General features: G+C 44.5%; 2 protein-coding genes across 2 annotated transcripts in view; one reads left to right on the forward strand and one right to left on the reverse strand.

The window, feature by feature from the left end:
* The window catches only part of LOC126442619 (uncharacterized), a 140,050-nt gene extending 135,295 nt beyond the window's left edge, over window positions 1-4,755 (reverse strand). The window contains exon 1 of the mRNA XM_050090704.1: window positions 4,669-4,755. The gene's annotated coding sequence lies outside the window, so the exon portion shown is untranslated. The remainder of the gene's footprint in view (window positions 1-4,668) is intronic.
* Window positions 4,756-8,268: 3,513 nt separating this feature from the next.
* LOC126442629 (membrane-spanning 4-domains subfamily A member 14-like) overlaps window positions 8,269-21,185 on the forward strand; it is an 82,823-nt gene continuing 69,906 nt past the window's right edge. The window contains exon 1 of the mRNA XM_050090716.1: window positions 8,269-8,364. Within this exon, the coding sequence (XP_049946673.1) occupies window positions 8,269-8,364 (96 nt within the window). The remainder of the gene's footprint in view (window positions 8,365-21,185) is intronic.

Consider the following 21,185-nt stretch of genomic DNA (forward strand, 5'->3'; position numbering starts at 1 on the left):
AATAGACTAATACTTAAATGTTGGAAGTGAAACATGGACGATAAATAGTTTGGACAACAAGAGAATACTAGTTGTTGTTATTGTGGTCTTCAGTCCTGAGACTGGTTTGATGCAGCTCTCCATGCTACTCTATCCTGTGCAAGCCTCTTCATCTCCCAGTAGCTACTGCAGCCTACATCCTTCTGAACCGGCTTAGTGTATTCATCTCTTGGTCTCCCCCTACGACTTTTACCCTCCACGCTGCCCTCCAATACTAAATTGGTGATTCCTTGATGCCTCAGAACATGTCCTACCAACCGATCCCTTCTTCTGGTCAAGTTGTGCCACAAACTTCTCTTCTCCCCAATCCTATTGAATACTTCCTCATTAGTTACGTGATCTACACATCTAATCTTCAGCATTCTTCTGTAGCACCACATTTCGAAAGCTTCTATTCTCTTCTTGTCCCAACTATTTACCGTCCATGTATCACTTCCATACATGGCTACACTTCATACAAATACTTTCAGAAATGACTTCCTGACACTTAAATCTATACTCGATGTTAACAAATTTCTCTTCTTCAGAAACGCTTTCCTTGCCATTGCCAGTCTACATTTTATATCCTCTCTACTTCGACCATCATCAGTTATTTTGCTCCCCAAATAGCAAAACTCCTTTACTACTTTAAGTGTCTCATTTCCTAATCTAATACCCTCAGCATCACCCGACTTAATTCGACTACATTCCATTATCCTTGTTTTGCTTTTGTTGATGTTCATCTTATATCCTCCCTTCAAGACACCATCCTTTCCGTACAACTGCTCTTCCAAGTCCTTTGCTGTCTCTGACAGAATTACGTCATCGGCGAACCTCAAAGTTTTTATTTCTTCTCCATGGATTTTAATACCTACTCTGAACTTTTCTTTTGTTTCCTTTACTGCTTGCTCAATATACAGATTGAATAACATCGGGGAGAGGCTACAACCCTGTCTTACTCCCTTCCCAACCACTGCTTCCCTTTCATGTCCCTCGACTCTTATAACTGCCATCTGGTTTCTGTACAAATTGTAAATAGCCTTTCGCTCCCTGTATTTTACCCCTGCCATCTTTAGAATTTGAAAGAGAGTATTCCAGTCAACATTGTCAAAAGCTTTCTCTAAGTCTACAAATGCTAGAAACGTAGGTTTGCCTTTCCTTAATCTTTCTTCCAAGATAAGTCGTAAGGTCAGTATTGCCTCACGTGTTCCAGTATTTGTACGGAATCCAAACTGATCTTCCCCAAGGTCGGCTTCTACAAGTTTTTCCATTCGTCTGTAAAGAATTCGTGTTAGTACTTTGCAGCTGTGGCTTAGTAAACTGATTGTTCGGTAATTTTCACATCTGTCAACACCTGCTTTCTTTGGGATTGGAATTATTATATTCTTCTTGAAGTCTGAGGGTATTTCGCCTGTTTCATAGATCTTGCTCACCAGATGGTAGAGTTTTGTCAGGACTGGCTCTCCCAAGGCCGTCAGTAGTTCCAATGGAATGTTGTCTACTCCAGGGGCCTTGTTTCGACTCAGGTCTTTCAGTGCTCTGTCAAACTCTTCACGCCTTATCGTATCTCCCATTTCATCTTCATCTACATCCTCTTCGATTTCCATAATATTGTCCTCAAGTGCATCGCCCTTGTATAGACCTTCTATATACCCCTTCCACCATCCTGCTTTCCCTTCTTTGCTTCGAACTGGGTTTCCATCTGAGCTCTTGATGTTCATACACGTGGTTCTCTTATCTCCAAAGCTGTCTTTAATTTTCCTGTAGGCAGTATCTATCTTACCCCTAGTGAGATAAGCCTCTACATCCTTACATTTGTCCTCTAGCCATCCCTGCTTAGCCATTTTGCACTTCCTGTCGATCTCATTTTTGAGACGTTTGTATTCCTTTTTGCCTGCTTCATTTACTGCATTTTTATATTTTCTCCTTTCATCAATTAAATTCAATATTTCTTCTGTTACCCAAGGATTTCTACTAGCCCTCGTCTTTTTACCTACTTGATCCTCTGCTGCCTTCACTACTTCATCCCTCAAAACTACCCATTCTTCTTCTACTGTATTTCTTTCCCCCATTCCTGTCAATTGTTCCCTTATGCTCTCCCTGAAACTCTGTACAACCTCTGGTTCTTTCAGTTTATCCAGGTCCGATCTCCTTAAATTGCCACCTTTTTGCAGTTTCTTCAGTTTTAATCTACAGTTCATAACCAATAGATTGTGGTCAGAGTCCACATCTGCCCCTGGAAATGTCTTACAATTTAAAACCTGGTTCCTAAATCTCTGTCTTACCATTATATAATCTATCTGATACCTTTTAGTATCTCCAGGGTTCTTCCATGTATACAACCTTCTATCATGATTCCTAAACCAAGTGTTAGCTATGGTTAAGTTGTGCTCTGTACAAAATTCTATCAGGCGGTTTCCTCTTTCATTTCTTATCCCCAATCCATATTCACCTACTACTTTTCCTTCTCTCCCTTTTCCTACACTCGAATTCCAGTCACCCATGACTATTAAATTTTCGTCTCCCTTCACTATCTGAATAATTTCTTTTATTTCATCACACATTTCTTCAATTTCTTCGTCATCTGCAGAGCTAGTTGGGATATAAACATGTACTACTGTAGTAGGTGTGGGGTTCGTGTCTATCGTGACCACAATAATGCGTTCACTATGCTGTTTGTAGTAGCTTACCCGCACTCCTATTTTCCTATTCATTATTAAACCTACTCCTGCATTACCCCTATTTGACTTTGTGTTTATAACCCTGTAGTCACCTGACCAGAAGTCTTGTTCCTCCTGCCACCGAACTTCACTAATTCCCACTATATCTAACTTTAACCTGTCCATTTCCCTTTTTAAATTTTCTAACCTACCTGCCCGATTAAGGGATTTGACATTCCACGCTCCGATCCGTAGAACGCCAGTTTTCTTTCTCCTGATAACGACATCCTCTTGAGTACTCCCCGCCCGGAGATCCGAATGGGGGACTATTTTATCTCCGGAATATTTTACCCAAGAGGACGCCATCATCATTTAATCATACAGTAGAGCTGCATGCTCTCGGGAAAAATTATGGCCGTAGTTTCCCCTTGCTTTCAGGCATTCGCAGTACCAGCACAGCAAGGCCGTTTTGGTTATTGTTACAAGGCCAGATCAGTCAATCATCCAGACTGTTGCCCTTGCAACTACTGAAAAGGCTGCTGCCCCTCTTCAGGAACCACACGTTTGTCTGGCCTCTCAACAGATACCCCTCCGTTGTGGTTGCACCTACGGTACGGCTATCTGTATCGCTGAGGCACGCAAGCCTCCCCACCAGCGGCAAGGTCCATGGTTCATGGGGGGAGAGAATAGAAGCTTTCGAAATGTGGTGCTACAGAATAATGCTGAAGATTAGATGGGTAGATCACGTAACTAATGAGGAAGTATTGAATAGAATAGGGGAGAAGAAGAGTTTGGGCAAAACTTGACAAGAAGAAGGGACCGGTTGGTAGGGCATATTCTGAGGCATAAAAAAAAATCGTAGAGGGAGACGAAGAGATAGATACACTAAGCAGATTCAGAAGGATGTAGGTTGCAGTAAGTACTGGGAGATGATGAAGCTTGCACTGGATAGAGTAGCATGGAGAGCTGCATCAAACCAGTCTCAGGACTGAAGACCACGACAACAACAACTAGTATAAAGCCTTGAATAATCTACTCAGGTCAAACTTCAACATCACAGAAAAAAACTGAGAAGCAATTCAGTTATTCGATTGTGTAAGCAAACACGTTACCTTTCTTTTACAGCCAATCAGCTTCTAAAGAAAGAAACAAAGCACGAGACCAATAAAATTTTTGCAAACGTAGCGCAGTACAGTGTATGTAGTCGAATATTACATTCACTCGCGTTGATTTCCTGAATCCTTCGTAACAACACAATCTTTGAAAATAATACCTTAAGCAGTTCATCTTCAAAAAATTGAGAATTACTACAAGTTTTAAGCGTCGTGTAATCTTAGTCGTCATGTAACACTTCATTTTCATCGTATGTAGACTCGTCAAGGGCTCTCTAAATCATTTTTTCCAAACGTTTCTTCTCTTCACAACACATTCTGAACACACAGTCGTACTAAATCCGCGAAACAGATAACTCTATAACGTCACCTAGTGCCTACGAATCAACAAAGGTTTCAAAAACGACGAATGGTTAAACTGATACCGCTACGATGTCTGCAGATGTCACAGATCATTCCGGGAGCAAAAAAAGAATGTTAGAAACGACTGAAAATCATCGGAAGTGGCGCGACGTGATATTGCATCCGCCGAGTACTGCCATCTCCTGCTAACGACGAAGTATTACGTCAGCCGCGTGCCAGGTGTTGTTTACAGTTTTGCAGTTACTGCCTCGACAGCAACATCCGCACGTCGTGACAAATGTTAAATGCAGATGCTCACCGAGGAACAGCATCTCGGAACCAAAAACCGAGCATTACTAGGCGGAAAGTAAACACGTTGCCCTCGTTTTTCTAATAACTTCTCGAAACGACGTACTTTCCTTGGCACAAAAAACTTGTCGTCTAGCTGCATATACTGTACGAGCACAGTGTCGTAGTAACACGATAGTTCGTGAATTCGAAGCAAAAACTGTAGAAAAAGAAAGCACAGCACTTACCACGCCCAGCTTACGAGTGCAACACACACAAACAGCGCGGTGCGTTCCACGAGTCCGCACTCGCACACGACCTGCCGCTCAGAGCATTCTTCCACTCGGCTGGATGTCTTACGCCATTCCTGCACTGCGCATGCGCGAACAAGCTGGTAACTTATTATAACAGTAGCACGCGGTCGACTTCGTCGCGCAACTCTTTCGTCCGTCCCATAACTAACTCGTCAAAAGTTACACTCGTGTCGAATGTTGAGAACACAGACCACTTTAAAACGACGTGTACTTGTCGACTGCACCGTAAAAAGCAATAGCAGCGAGTGTGGTTTCAGGGAACAGTCGCCCACCGCGCACGCTGTCTCCCACAGGCCGAAGCAACGACAGAGCAACACAGACGAACTTCTCCGGCAGAAGGATGGGCCCGTCCTAATTCGAGTGTGGCGCCATTACTTTTTGTGACTTTCAGGCAGAGCGCTGAATAAAATGACCAGTCATATCTACATCCATACTCCGCAAGCCACCTGACGGTGTGTGGCGGAGGGTACCTTGAGTACCTCTATCGGTTCTCCCCTCTATTCCAGTCTCGTATTGTTCGTGGAAAGAAGGATTGTCGGTATGCCTCTGTGTGGGCTCTAATCTCTCTGATTTTTTCCTCACGGTCTCTTCGCGAGATATACGTAGGAGGGAGCAATCTACTGCTTGGCTCTTCGGTGAAGGTATGTTCTCGAAACTACAACAAAAGCCCGTACCGAGCTACTGAGCGTCTCTCCTGCAGAGTCTTCAACTGGAGTTTACCTATCATCTCCGTAACGCTTTCGCGATTACTAAATGATCCTGTAACGAAGCGCGCTGCTCTCCGTTGGATCTTCTCTATCTCTTCTATCAACCCTATCTGGTACGGATCCCACACTGCTGAGCAGTATTCAAGCAGTGGGCGAACAAGCGTACTCTAACCTACTTCCTTTGTTTTCGGATTGCATTTCCTTAGGATTCTTCCAATGAATCTCAGTCTGGCATCTGCTTTACCGACGATCAACTTTATATGATCATTCCATTTTAAATCACTCCTAATGCCTACTCCCAGATAATTTATGGAATTAAATGCTTCCAGTTGCTGACCTGCTATTTTGTAGCTAAATGATAAGGGATCTATCTTTCTATGTGTTCGCAGCACATTACACTTGTCTGCATTGAGATTCAATTGCCATTCCCTGCACCGTGCGGCAATTCGCTGCAGATCCTCCTGCATTTCAGTACAATTTTCCATTGTTACAACCTCTCGATATACTACAGCATCATCCGCAAAAAGCCTCAGTGAACTTCCGATGTCATCCACAAGGTCTTTTATGTATATTGTGAATAGCAACGGTCCTACGACACTCCCCTGCGGCACACCTGAAATCACTCTGACTTCGGAAGACTTCTCTCCATTGAGAATGAGAGGCTGCTGTTTACAGGCTAAAATATTCATTTTACGTTATCAAAACTTATATGATAAAAATACATATTGAAATATATCTTATTGTTCTGATTTACAGCGGGCAAAGCGGGATTTCCTTCTTACTTGTGTTCACAAAAAGCAAGGCATATTCCACATGTTTTCACAAAAAGTATCCCCAAACTCAAACTCTGCATACAGCCACTATACGTAATCACTTAGAAGATTCAAACACTCGATTCAATTTCGCTGGACGCCATTGTAATATTAGTAATTTTAGCCTCACAAACATTAATATACGCTCATTAGTAAACGCCTGATGGCCTAAAGTTATCGAACAATTGTCAAGTAAAAGAAATGTACCATTGCACAGCAGCGACAGAATCTATCATTCTTTATCTTTGACGTTCTTGCGCGGTGCCTGTAAATCTCAATCTACATGTATCGATTAACGATATTAAAAAAGAATTCTGTTGTTTCAAGACAAATGAGGCGTTGGGTGCCTCACCTTTTACTGTTTGTATTCCATGAGAGGCGGACGCGGACTTGCTGCGTTCCGCAACGGTATTTTATATTTCATGTGAAAATATTGAGTGAATATGCTAACTGTTATTTTTTCCAATCAGAAAACATGTAGTTTCTTGTAACTGATTACGAACAGACAACAGCAAGAGGACATTTTGACTTACGTATAAACTATTTAACCACAATGGTCATCTATTGTAATTTAATATGAAAAGGTACGTAGCATTAAAAAAAACTTGTGTTAAAGATACGTGTGCTTATTTTAGTAGATTAACCTTGATGATTTCCATCTCCTCATTTACTTGACTGTTAATTATTTTGTGTTAGTTCATCACCAGAAATTACGATCACGCTGATGGGCCGAACGCAACATCAGGCAGAAGGAACATTATCGTTTTCCTATTATTTCTGAACCAACTTTTTTGTGTAGTGTTGCATTTCTTTTAAAGTCTATAAATGTTCTGGTCCCTTACTGTTGATCCAGGTATGACTACATCGCGACTATAAAAATGCATAGAAATGATAATGTTTCTTCCGAACAATCTCAAATATATCAATATGCAGCTCTTATTCAGGTATAGATTTAAGTGTCAGGAAGTCGTTTCTGAAAGTATTTGTATGGAGTGTAGCCATGTATGGAAGTGAAACGCGGACGATAAATAGTTTGGACAAGAAGAGAATAGAAGCTTTCGAAATGTGGTGCTACAGAAGAATGCTGAAGATTAGGTGGGTAGATCACATAACTAATGAGGAGGTATTGAATAGAATTGAAGAGAAGAGGAGTTTGTGGCACAAGTTCACAAGAAGAAGGGATCGGTTGGTAGGACATGTTCTGAGGCATCAAGGGATCACCAATTTAGTACTGGAGGACAGCGTGGAGGGTAAAAATCGTAGAGGGAGACCAAGAGATGAATACACTAAGCAGATTCAGAAAGATGTGGGTTTGCAGTAGGTACTGGGGGATGAAGCAGCCTGCACAGGATTAAGTAGCATGGAGAGCTGCATCAAACCAGTCTCAGGACTGAAGACCACAACAACATCGTGGTCAACCAGCTTTATCAGTGATGTATCCGTACACTGTGTATATGAACATCTTCTAAAAGTCGTCTCACCGATTTCTCTGACGTTAACTTCCGTGTGGGCTCGTAACACAAATCTTCATTCGTGTTGTGACATTCGCTGGCTAAGGTGGTGGCAATTTCTTCGTAAAAACTGGGAGCTCTCGAAGGAATGCCCCACCATAACCTCGTGTTCCACGGTTTCATCATTCCGACGTGTAAAGTGGACGCTGAGGATTTCAGAACATTTTTAAGAGCACCAGCGACCTCACTACCACACGAAAGCTGGTGTTCGTACTAACAACGCACATTTCAGAAATTTTACAGTGACGAAATTTTCAACAGGTTGCCGTACACTGTTGTTTAAAGTAACACATTCTTCGTCGGAGTCCTGGGAGGCCACAATTTTCTTCGAGTCTGACATACTGAATGCTTTGGATCGAGGCAGTCGGGTAGAGGCAGTATATCCCGATTTACGAAAAGTAGCCGCCTCAGGTAACCTACAGATGTTGTGAAAAGTACGAGCATATGGGGTGCCGGGTGAAATCTGTGACTGGATTGAAGACTTTTTGGTGGTCAGGACGCAGCATGTCATCTCGGCTGGAGGACGGGTCGTGGGTCGTGCCTGGGGGATCACATGGTACCGAGGTCGTGCAGGGACGACGCAGTGCAAGCAGCCTGCTCGTGTGTCGGCAGCGCTACGGACTGAAACTGCTCTGCAGCCTCGGCAAGAGATTTCGTCCTCAGACGGTCTAGCACTCAGCGAGTGGGTAGCCAAGTCTATCAACACCATTTTTTTAGTGGAGACTGTCCGTCGCTCGGACACGCAATGCAAAGTGATATGAAATGATGCGATTATAGGAAAATATTCGAGGAAATGGATGGTGACGAATTTTGTTGGCAGTGAAGCTTACTGGCAGATTAAAACCGTGTGCCGGACCGAGACTCGAACTCGGGACCTTTTGCCTTTCTTCTCAGGACTGCTAGTTACGTTTCGCAGGAGAGCTTCTGTGAAGTGTGGAAGGTGGGAGGCGAGGTACTGGCGGAACTGAAGCTGTGAGGACCGGTCGTGAGTCGTGCTTGGGTAGCTCAGACGGTAGAGCACTTCCCCGCGACAGCCAAAGGTCCCGAGTTCGAGTCTCGGTCTGGCACACAGTTTTAATCTACCTGGAAGTTTCACATCAGCGCACACTACGCTGCAGAGTGAAAATTTCATTCTGTTGTTCAATGTTTGGGTAGTGGAACTATTGACAACTAGAGTGTTGGCCATTAAAATTGCTACACCAAGAAGAAATGCAGATGATAAACGACTATTCATTGAACAAATCTATTATACTAGAACAGACATGTGATTACATTTTCATGCAATTTGGGTGCATAGATCCTGAGAAATCAGTACCCAGAACAACCGCCTCTGCCAGTAATAACGGCCTCGATACGCCTGGGCATTCAGTCAAACAGAGCTAGGATGGCGTCTACAGGTACAGCTGCCCATGCAGCTTCAACACGATACCACAGTTCATCAAAAGTAGTGACTGGCGTATTGTGACGAGCCAGTTGCTCGGCCACCATTGGCCAGACGCTTTCAGTTGGTGAGAGATCTGGAGAATGTGCTGGCCAGGGCAGCAGTCGAACATTTTCTGTATCCAGAAAGGCCCGTGTAGGACCCGCAACATGGGGTCGTGCATTATCCTGCTGAAATGTGGGGTTTCGCAGGGATCGAATGAAGGGTAGAGCCACGGGTCGTAACACATCTGAAATGTAACGTCCACTATTTAGAGTGCCGTCAATGTGAACAAGAGGTGACCGAGACGTGTAACCGATGGCACCCCATACCATCACGCCGGGTGATACGCCAGTATGGCGATGACGAATACACGCTTCCAATGTGCGTTCACCGCGTTAAGTCTTGAACTTGTTGCAGTTCGTATCTCTCTTGATAGGACACTTCGAGAAGTTGCTAATAGTGTGCAGCGATGACCCAACCTTCTCGAAGAGATACATTGAAATTTACTTTTGATTCTCGATATGCTCGATCCAAGTCGTTCGAAGTAGAGAATTGGTTAGAAGTAGATGAGAAGTTCCGCTTTACTGATATAATAGGGATTCAAATGCCAATCGTAGCTTGTGTTGTCTTTGTAAACTTTAGCAGTGCCGAGTTCCGCGAGAAAATAGTTGAGTCTTGCGGAGGTGTCATGAAATTTAAACATTCTGATGGAAACGCTGGTGAAGACACCGTTGCACATGCTGGTTTCGACATTCGTACAGTTCCAATCTTCGAACTGTCGTTTGAGGTTGCAGCAGAACAAATTAATACCGTAATATCACCCTTTGGGAAAGTGCTTAGCAACTCGGCCGAGAAATGGTCAAGCGCGGTCAAATTTCCAGTACTAAACGGAGTACGGTTGCTTCGAGTAGAGTTACAAAAGCACATACCATCGTACACTGTGTGATCAAAAGTATCCGGACACCCACAAAAACATACGTTTTTGATATTAGGTGCATTGTGCTGCCACCTACTGCCAGGTACTCCACATCAGCCACCTCAGTAGTCATTAGACATCGTGAGAGAGCAGTATGGGGCGCTCCGCGGGTATGGCGAATTCCTGGTGAACGTCATCTGCCAGCGTGTTTACTGGCGACAGTAAAATTCGGAGGCGGTGGTGTTATGGTGTAGTCGTCTTTTTGATGGAGGGGGCTTGCACCCCTTGTTTTGCGTTGCACTATGACAGCGCAGGCCTACTTTGATGTTTTAAGTACTTTCTTGCTTCCCTCTGTTGAAGAGCAATTCGAGGACGGCTACTACATCTTTCAACACGATCGAGCACCTGTTCATAAAGCACGGCCTGAGGCGGGGTGGTTACACGACAATAAGATCAGGCGAAATTCCCTCAGACTTCAAGAAGGATATAATAATTCCAATCCCAAAAAAAGCAGGTGCTGACAGATGTGAAATTACCGAACTATCAGATTAATAAGTCACAGATGCAAAATACTAACGCGAATTCTTTACTGAGGAATGGAAAAACTGGTAAAAGCCGACCTCGGGGAAGATCAGTTTGGATTCCATAGAAATTTTGGCACACGTGAGGCAATACTGACCCTACGACTAATCTTAGAAGAAAGATTAAGCAAAGGCAAACCTACGTTTCTAGCATTTGTAGACTTAGTGAACGCTTTTGACAATGTTGACTGGAATACTCTCTTTCAAATTCTGAAGGTGGGAGGCGTAAAATACAGTTATAAGAGTCGAGGGGCATGAAAGGGAAGCAGTGGTTGGGATGGGAGTGAGACAGGGTTGTAGCCTCTCCCCGATGCTATTCAATCTGTATATTGAGCACGCAGTAAAGGAAACAAAATAAAAATTCGGAGTAGGTATTAAAATCCATGGAGAAGAAATAAAAACTTTGAGGTTCGCTGATGACATTGTAATTCTGTCAGAGACAGCAAAGCACTTGGAAGAGCAGTTGAACGGAATGGACACTGTCTTGAAAGGAGGGTATAAGATGAACATCAACAAAAGCAAAACGAGGATAATGGAATGTAGTCGAATTAATTCGTGTGATGCTGAGGGAATTAGATTAAGAAATGAGACACTTAAAGTAGTTAAGGAGTTTTGCTATTTGGGGAGCAAAATAATTGATGATGGTCGAAGTAGGGAGGATATACAATGTAGGCTGGCAATGGCAAGGAAAGCGTTTCTGAGGACGAGAAACTTGTTAACACTGAGTATAGATTTAAGTGTCAGGAAGTCGTTTCTGAAAGTATTTGTCTGGAAGTGAAACATGGACGATAAATAGTTTGGACAAGAATAGAATAGAAGCTTTCGAAATGTGGTGCTACAGAAGAATGCTGAAGATTAGATGGGTAGATCACATAACTAATGAGGAGGTATTGAATAGAATTGGAGAGAAGAGAAATTTGTGGCACAACTTGACAAGAAGAAGGGATCGGTTTGTGGGGCATATTCTGAGGCATCAAGGGATCACCAATTTAGTACTGGAGGGCAGCGTGGAGGGTAAAAATCGTAGAGGGAGAACAAGAGATGAATACACTAAGCAGATTTAGAAGGATGTAGGCTGAAGTAGGTACTGGGAGATGAAGAAGCTTGCACAGGATAGAGTAGAATGGAGAGCTGCATCAAACCAATCTCAGGACTGAAGACCACAACAACAACAAGATCCGAGTAATGGACTGGCCTGCACAGAGTCCTGGCCTGAATCCTATAGAAGATCTTTGCGATGTTTTGGAATGCCGACTTCGTGCCAGGCCTCACCGACCGACATCGATACCTCTCCTCAGTGCAGCACTCCGTGAAGAATGGACTGTCATTCCCCAAGTAACCTTCCAGCACCTGACTGAACGTATGCCTGCGAGAGTGGAAGCTGTCATCAAGGCCCCAAGGGTGGGCCAACATCATATTGAGTTCTAGCATTACCGATGGAGGGCGCCACGAACTTGTAAGTCATTTTCGGCCAGATGTCCGGATACTTTTGATTGCTTAGTGTATATCATTGTCTCTGAGTAACAAACTCGGGCAGTTTCGGCAGGCGAAGACGACACTTCCCGGGACTTGGGCCTCCGTGTGCACAAATACAAGTACTCCAGACACCGAAATTCCAATGGACGCCAGTGCAATCATAGCTGACGACCTACCAGAGTCCTGCCAATCTTCAAAACCTGTCCAAGTTCCGCCCAAACAGGCCCCTGCAACTGCAAAGGAAGCTGATCCGCCAGCGGTTGAAGACCGAACCTCCTCGCAGGAAAACGAAACTAACTTGGACACTGAAGGAAGTCCGTCGAGAGGCAAGCGTCCGAGGAAAAATATGAGATGCAGGCTGGTGCGCAAATGTGCAGAGGAGACAGCTCCCATTCTGCGACAAAAAGTGAAGGAGATAGATAGTAGCTGGAGCCAACAGAGGGATAGCAACACGAAAGTGGCGCCAGTTTCCGAGGAGGTTTCCCCGAGGAAAACCAATAAAGAAAGCATCTGCAATACCCTCGAGAAAGAACCCACTCTCCCGAGGATTCGATCGTCCCACTGTGGCGGTACGCCACATAACGTGATATCGAATAACTTCGCAAATGTACCAAAACTGACGTCGTAACGAAACGTAAACATTATCTCAGAAAAATAACATAGACTCTGTAATCAATTAATACAGGGCTTCACAACATACGTGCTCGCGGAGCAAGCTGTGAGCAGCAAGGCGCGAGCACGCTACCCCCACTACCGGACCAGAGCGGAGAGTGGGGAGAGTCACGTGGGGCACACAACAGCTGCCGCCAGTCAATGTAAATCCGCGGCCACCTGCAGGGATATCACTCACGAATTATTACTGCCACAAATGAAACAAATAAAGGACAATGTACACGTGCCACATAATTTTATTAGCTTAGTGTATGCCTCTACATTCGTATTAATTTGTGAACTGTTACACAATAAAAGGTGTCACTGAAGTGTGGGATTCTCTGTTATCTTGTACTTTTTGCCCTTTACAGTTGCGTCTATGTTCGGAGTAATTGTTCTTGTGCATCGTAGGCGCAGCGTGCAGTTTAAATTTCGATCAGACAATGCGTTTCTCAGGCGCGTCTTGTTACATTTCATTGCAGAGAACAGTTATTCACAAACATACATGGAACCGAACATTGATATTATTGTAGCTGCCAGTTTGTGCAAATGAGGAAATCTATCCTGAGGGAAGTGTCTGTAAAATTCCAAAATGTTTTTCTTGTTCTGAAATTTGTCTCTGTATTCTCTGTCACACTGCAGGTCAATAATTTCTAGTTGCAGCTCAGGACGAATCTCTTCAATATTCGCTGAATATGGAGAGCAGAACAGATCAGAATCACTGTCTAGTGCTGTCAGTTCTTGAAAGCGTTGATCAAATTCTTCCTTAAGGGCAACTAAACTATGTGAATAACGTTCACAGTCTTTGTGAACATCTTGCATGGATGATAATTTAGGAAGAGTTAGATTTGCTGTTTCCAGCTGACTCATCCAAAGTGTCAATTTCATTTTAAAAGCTCGTATTCGATCTATGAAATGAGTAATTAGCAGATCTTTACCTTGTAGTGAAATGTTCAAAGCATTCAGATGGCTAGTTAAATCTGCTAAGAACCCGAGATCACATTTCCATGAAGGCTCTTTCAATTCAGGAACACACATGTTATTTATTTCCATGAACATATTTATCTCATCTAATAGGCAAAAATTCGATTTAATAATTCGCCACGACTAAGCCAGCGGACCTCGCTGTAATAAGGCAGGCTACCATACTGGCTTTCTACATCCTCAAGAAATCTTTTAAATTGCCTGTGTTGTAGCCCATGCTTCCATATATAATTGGTTGTACGAGCAACAACACTCATCACATTTTTTAGAGTGATACTCTTTGCACATAAGTTTTCCTGATGGATCACACAGTGAACGCCCCTTATTTCATTCGGTACGGTCAGTTTTTGCATTTTCTCCTTCAACAACGCAACGAAACCTAATTTTTTCCCTGTCATCGCTGGTGCACCGTCTGTAGACACTGAAACTAAAGAATTCCACGGCAATCCTATATTTTCAACACTTTCTTCAACACTACTTAAAATATCACCTCCAGTTGTAGTGTTCTTCATGGGTACTGAAGATCTCTATTAACACCTCTAACAAATACGGAAAGCTGCGCTGTGACAGTGATATCAACACTTTCGTCCAGAGCTAGAGAATAGGCCATAAAATCTTTACAGATATTTGCAAGCTGGCTCTGGACGTCGTCTGCCATGTCCTGTATGCGACGCATAATGGTCATGTCAGATAATGGTACAATCCGAAACTGTTCAACTTGAGATGGACACAAACGTTCCTCTGCAACTACTAAACATCTTTTATTAAATCGCCATCAGTGAAGGGGCGCAGGGATTTTGCTAAAAACAAAGCAATTTTGTAGCTCACTCTGAGAGCTGCCTCAGTTGATTTTTCTTCGTCATCCAGATCTTCTTCGGATAGCTTCCTTTTAAGTTTAATAACTTCCTGTGCACGATCTGGTCCATCACATTTTCCACTTCCGTAGTCTTTCGCGTGGTACGACATATAATGTCGATGCAAATTAAATTTCCTAAAAGAATTCAGCGTTTTGTGACATACTAAACATTTTGCAACACCATCTTTTTCTGTAAACAGATACAATTCCTCCCAATGGGGGTTGAACTGCGAAAGCATGGTTGGGGTTACACAACGGCGACTTGACATGATTCTTAACCAGCGAAGTGACTGTCAGAGCTGATCGTAGTACTTTTAACGTTACACAGTCGGCGCGAATTCAATAGGCACGCTGCGGTCCTATTCATACGTGCGCGCGCATTTCCCCTCCCTCCCTCCCCTCCCCCCTTCCCAGCAACCGCGGAGCTGCTCGCGAGCGCGTGCCTGAGCAGACGCGAGTACTCGCGCTCAAAACCGGCCAGTTGTTAAGCCCTGAATTAATATGATCTGCGAATGTAACTGCAATTTTTTTTTTCCAAAACGATCCCTGGCTCATCCCTTTTGTTTGTTCGTAGTGTAAGATGCCGTTTGTGGCGAGGCAAGTTATCTGTACTAGCTCCTATATTTATGAAGTGGTAGATTTAAATTCTTTGTGCAAATTTTATAGGGGAACATTGGTGCAGAGGTCAGCGCCATTGTTCTAAATGATTACGGCCCAGAGTCGTAATAAATATCTTAGTATTTCTAATTTTGACAAGTAAACATAAATGGGAATGTAGGAGATTGCTCTTGATTAGCGGTTCTCCCTTTGAAACGATAAAAGTAATCAATATTTCCAATATTGAATAATATTTGAGTAAACAGAGTTCAGTAAATTTTTTCTATCCCCCTCTTAACGAAATCGCGAGAATCTCCTCAGCCTTGCATTTTCACCAAAGTAAAAATAATTTACAAAAATAAATTTTAACAACTATTACAGTCTGTGAGAGGCCCATGACTAAGGAATTTGTTGCTAGCGCACTCGAGCATATGTAATTTCGTTGGATTACTCAAGCGCTGCCTGCGATATGTAAGCTGTAAGAGAATCTCAGACCAGAGAGCAGTGTTGTCTGCAGTAGGAACTGAGTGGCAGTAGGAGTAAGTGGTAGCTAGCAGTCGTGTGTGTGGAGTTGGCTGGGCCACTCGTGGGGAGCGATGGCGGTGCCTGAGACATGTAGTATAAGGTAAAAGCAGACTCGCGCATATGTACTATTGTTATGTCAAGTCCCATGTAAATGTATTTAAAAAATCTCTTAATAATAATCTTTCTTATAAAAATTAACTTTTGACGATAATTCATCTCAATTTAAAGAATTTACTAATTTCTCCAATCCGTGGTCATCCAGATTATGGTAAAGAAAAATCAGTTGTTCTTTTTAAACCTGACAAATCTATCGGGCCAGCACTGCACTGGGCTGTGCCAGAAAAATTTCTTACAGAAGCATATATATATATATATATATATATATATATATATATATATATATATATATATATATATATATATATATGTATGTATATACGCGTTATCCGGCGACCTTATTGAGGTAGGAATTTTCAATTTATTCAGAATGATCTTTCAGGGCCATGACGCAGCACTGCTGGAGTCCAAATTTACCTGTTTAAAATCACAGACAGTTAATTTTTGAAAGGTTACATATGAGTCACATTTTTTATTAGGAGGTTAGTCACATTTTATTATTGGTAGGTTACAGAATTTATCTGTTGGTAGGTTATGCTGAATGTAAATGAATTATATAATTACATTTTTTACTGTTGGACGGTTATTATAAATATATTTTTTATGTTGGGAGATTATATTTTTTACTGTTGGGAGGTTACAAGTCACACGCAGCTCTCTAGCTTATCGAAAAGCACAGTGAGAAGACAAAACATCTACACTTCGCCTTTCTCGATCTCGAACAGGCCTTTGAGCGAGTGCGACACGAATTAATTCGGTTTGCCCTGCGAGAGCACGAGCTCGTTAGGTGGGTCGGACTGCATTGCGTGGGGCTGAACGCTGGCCTTCAACAAGGGAAGGAGAGCAAAGACTCGCTGCTATGGAGGCGGAAATGCTTAGGTGGACATAGGGATTAACACTGCATGACCACGTTACAAATAACGAAGTTCGCAGGCTATACGGTGTTGCACCAATAATTGACAAAATGAGGAAAGCCGCCTATGTTGGTAGGGACGTGTCCTCAGAGCAGACGAGACAACAGTGGCAAAGACTATTTTCAGTCCAAGTCTAAATGGGAGACGGCTAGCAGGACGACCAAAGAGCGGTGGCTCGACACCCTCCACGAAGAGCTCAAGGTCTCAGGCCTTCACGCTGGATCCTTTATTGTATGATTATATGATAGCGGAACAAACACTGGTAGCAGTCACTTCTGTAAAATATCTGGGAGTATGCCTGCAGAACGATGTGAAGTGGAATGATCATATAAAATTAAATGTTGGTAAGGCGGGCGCCATTGAGATTCATTGGGAGAGTCCTTAAAAAATGCAGTCCATCAATAAAGGAGGTGGCTTACAAAACACTCGTTCGACCTATACTCGAGTATTGCTCATCAGTGTGGGATCCGTACCAGGTCGGGTCGACAGAGGGGAGAGGGTAGATCCAAAGAAGAGCGGCGCGTTTCGTCACAGGGGTATTTGGTAAGCGTGATAGCGTTACGGAGATGTTTAGCAAACTCGAGTGGCAGACTCTGCAAGAGAGGCGCTCTGCATTGCGGTGTAGCTTGCTGTCCAGGTATCGAGAGGGTGCGTTTCTGGATGAGGTATCGAATATATTGCTTCCCCCTACTTATACCTCCCGAGGAGATCACGAATGTAAAATTAGAGAGATTCGAGCACACACGGAGGCTTTCCGGCAGTCGTTCTTCCCGCGAACCATACGCGACTGGAACAGGAAAGGGAGGTAATGACAGTAGCACGTGAAGTGCCCTCCGCCACACACCGTTGGGTGGCTTGCGGAGTATAAATGTAGATGTAGATCAGGCACGAGATCGCAAGCTGTGGCGACAACGAGCCAAAACAGCGGACCCCGCCAGCACGCTGGACAAACGCTAAGGAAGAAGAAGAAGAAGAAGAAGGAGAAGAAGAGAGAAGAGAAGAATTACAGTCACATACCTGGTAATTTGTTTGTTGGTTTATTTGTGGTTACAATACAGCGTCACCGGTCTTTTGCGGTCTAACTGCGTTGGTGAGGCAGTAAATCTATCCACAGGGCAGTGAGACTGCGTCACTGCAGTACACTCTGGAGGTGTGGCGGTGGGACTCGCAGTCCCGTACCACCCTCCGACGTGACGGTACTGCATCAGTCAGGCAGCAACATTCATCCCAGCGTCGGCACGTGGGATGGGAAAGTATTGGACCTAGAATGGGGGCTAGTCCCGCCAAACGATGGTTAGTTGGTTGGTTTTGGGGTTTGATGGGGGCTAAACACGTGGTCATCAGTCCCCAGTTCCAAACAGACATACTTGTAAAACGCCTATACAGTAAAAGCGTAACCTCTGCACCCAGAGGGAGGGAACACCACAGGGTACAGAGCTAAAATGAACACCGCAATAACACAAAATAGAGGACACTTAAAAGGAGCAGAGCAAATAGTTGACTAGAGTAAAACAGACTACTGTGGTTGATGGAATAGGTTAAAGGTCAACCACTCAACTACAAACGAAGAACCTCCAGCTGGAAAGCGCTGATAGAGGTACCAACACAACTTGTTACCATAAATGACACTATTTTGGTATCCACGTCACAATTAAAAGTCGCTGGAGTGGGTGTAGCCTGAGAAATCGTGGGAGAGCGCCCACACTAGAGCGAGTGATAAAACCCAGCTGCACGGATAAAACGTAAAACTGAGTCAGCTACAGAGGCATCGTCACCTAGAATTAAAGGAAGTGCAGCTGGTAAATTAAAGGACTGCCACAAGGGGGCAGTCCGTCAGAAGATGGACCACTGTCAGCCCTGCATCACAGCGGCACTTGGGCGGGTTCTCACGGCGAAGGAGATAGCTGTGGTTCAACCGCGTGTGTCCAGTTCGGAGACGGCAGAGAGCAACTGAGTCCCTACGCGTGACCCTCAAGGACGAGTCCCGTACGGCCGTGGACGACTTGACCGTGCGGAGCTTATTTGGCGTGTTTAAGGCAGACCATTCAGAGCTGCAGACATCGCGGACCTTGCGATGTAGGGCTGACCGGAGGTCTCTTTCCGCGAGACCGAGCTCCAGGGGTGGCGAAGTGGTGGCCTGCTTGGCCAACCGATCGACACGTTCGTTTCCTGGAATGCCGATGTGGCCCGCGGTCCACACAAACGTCGCTGAACGACCACACTCGGCGAGAGCAAAAACAGCATCTCGAATACCGCGCACCAAAGGGTCCCGAGAAAAACACTGGTCGAGTGCTTGCCAAAGGATGCATCCGTGGTGGGCGTGCCAGGCCTATCGTTAGCCACGGTCGGAATCCGATTCCTCTAGGATGGTTAGGGGAACCGGATGTCGATGCCGGCGGCGAGGAAGTGTGGCGTAAACCACGGACAGAGTCCCGCAGGGCATCCACTTTCTCAAGGGGCGTCCGCGAGTTGTCGCGTATTATCGTCTTGAGGGGGACGATATCCGCTTCCTCGCAGAGAGTGACAATTCTCGTGAGTGGCGGGGCGTGCAGGCTCCACCTGAGCACCTCGTTCTGCAGGCGCTGCGACGTCCGCATCCTGGTCACACTCATCGTGGCCCGTGCGCCAGACGCATACAGTAGATACGGAGCTCGGTATGCAGGTTAAATTCCCTACTGCGGAAGAGTGGGTACAAAGCCCTGGTCAGCCAGGGTTATATAGTGCTGAGTCGCCGGCACATTGTGCTACGTGGCACTCGGGGATAACTGGCATGTCATCACATAGATATTAAAAAGGATGGGAAAAAACACCCATCCTTGAGGAGTGCCTGCCGACAATAGGCGAATGGTGGTGTGTTTTAATACAAAATGGTTCAAATGGCTCTGAGCACTATGGGGCTTAACTTCTGAGGTCATCAGTCCCCTAGAACTTAGAACTACTTAAACCTATCTAACCTAAGGACATCACACACATCCATGCCCAAGGCAAGATTCGAACCTGCGACCGTAGCGGTCACGCGGTTCCAAACTGAAGCGCCTAGAACCGCACGGCCACACAGGCCGGCTACGAACAGTTCGACGACGTTTGCAGCAGCGTGGACTATCAACTCGGACACCATGGCTGCGGTTACCCTTGGCACTGCATCACAGACAGGAGCTCCTGTGATGGTGTACTCGACGACGAACCTGGGTGCACGAATGGCAAAACGTTTACAGCATCATGATGGTCGCATCCGTGTTTGGCGACATCACGGTGAACGCACATTCGAAGCATGTATTCGTCATCGCCATACTGGCGTATCACCTGACGTGATGGTATGGGGTGCCATCGGTTACACGTCTCGGTCACCTCTTGTTCACATTGACGGCACTCTAAATAGTGGACGTTACATTTCAGATGTGTTACGACCCGTGGCTCTACCCTTCATTCGATCCCTGCGAAACCCCACATTTCAGCAGGATAATGCACGACCCCATGTTGCGGGTCCTACACAGGCCTTTCTGGATACAGAAAATGTTCGACTGCTGCCCTGGCCAGCACATTCTCCAGATCTCTCACCAACTGAAAGCGTCTGGCCAATGGTGGCCGAGCAACTGGCTCGTCACAATACGCCAGTCACTACTTTTGATGAACTGTGGTATCGTGTTGAAGCTGCATGGGCAGCTGTACCTGTAGACGCCATCCTAGCTCTGTTTGACTGAATGACCAGGCGTATCGAGGCCGTTATTACTGGCAGAGGCGGTTGTTCTGGGTACTGATTTCTCAGGATCTATGCACCCAAAATCCGTAAAAATGTGATCACAATTGTAGTATAATATATTTTTCTAATGAATGCCCGTTTATCATCTGCATTTCCATCCTAACTCTGTTTGACTGAATGCCCAGGCGTATCGATGCCGTTATTACTGGCAGAGGCGGTTGTTCTGGGTACTGTTTTCTCGGGAACTGTGCACCCAAAATCCGTAAAAATGTGATCACATGCCAATTCTAGTATAATATATTTTGGTTGTTCTGGGTACTGTTTTCTCGAGAACTGTACACCCAAAATCCGTAAAAATGTGATCACATGCCAATTCTAGTATAATATATTTTTCTAATGAATGCCCGTTTATCATCTGCATTTCTTCTTCGTGTAGCAATTTTATTGACCAGTATTGTACAAAAACACCGTGTCGGGCAAAGTAACTGCGAGAAATTCCACAACTGAGTCACTGACGTAAACAATTTACCAGTTGTAAAAGGAGACACAATAACGTTAACTCCACCTTTTCATAATATATAAATACCAATGCATGAACAACGACCACACCACCCAAGACGACAAGGTGAACCGGCTGGGCAGACGGAAGCGACCACAACAGCGCGGATGAAGAAATGAAAG

Source organism: Schistocerca serialis, unplaced genomic scaffold (genome assembly GCF_023864345.2).
Source record: "Schistocerca serialis cubense isolate TAMUIC-IGC-003099 unplaced genomic scaffold, iqSchSeri2.2 HiC_scaffold_1393, whole genome shotgun sequence".
NCBI lineage: Eukaryota > Metazoa > Arthropoda > Insecta > Orthoptera > Acrididae > Schistocerca > Schistocerca serialis.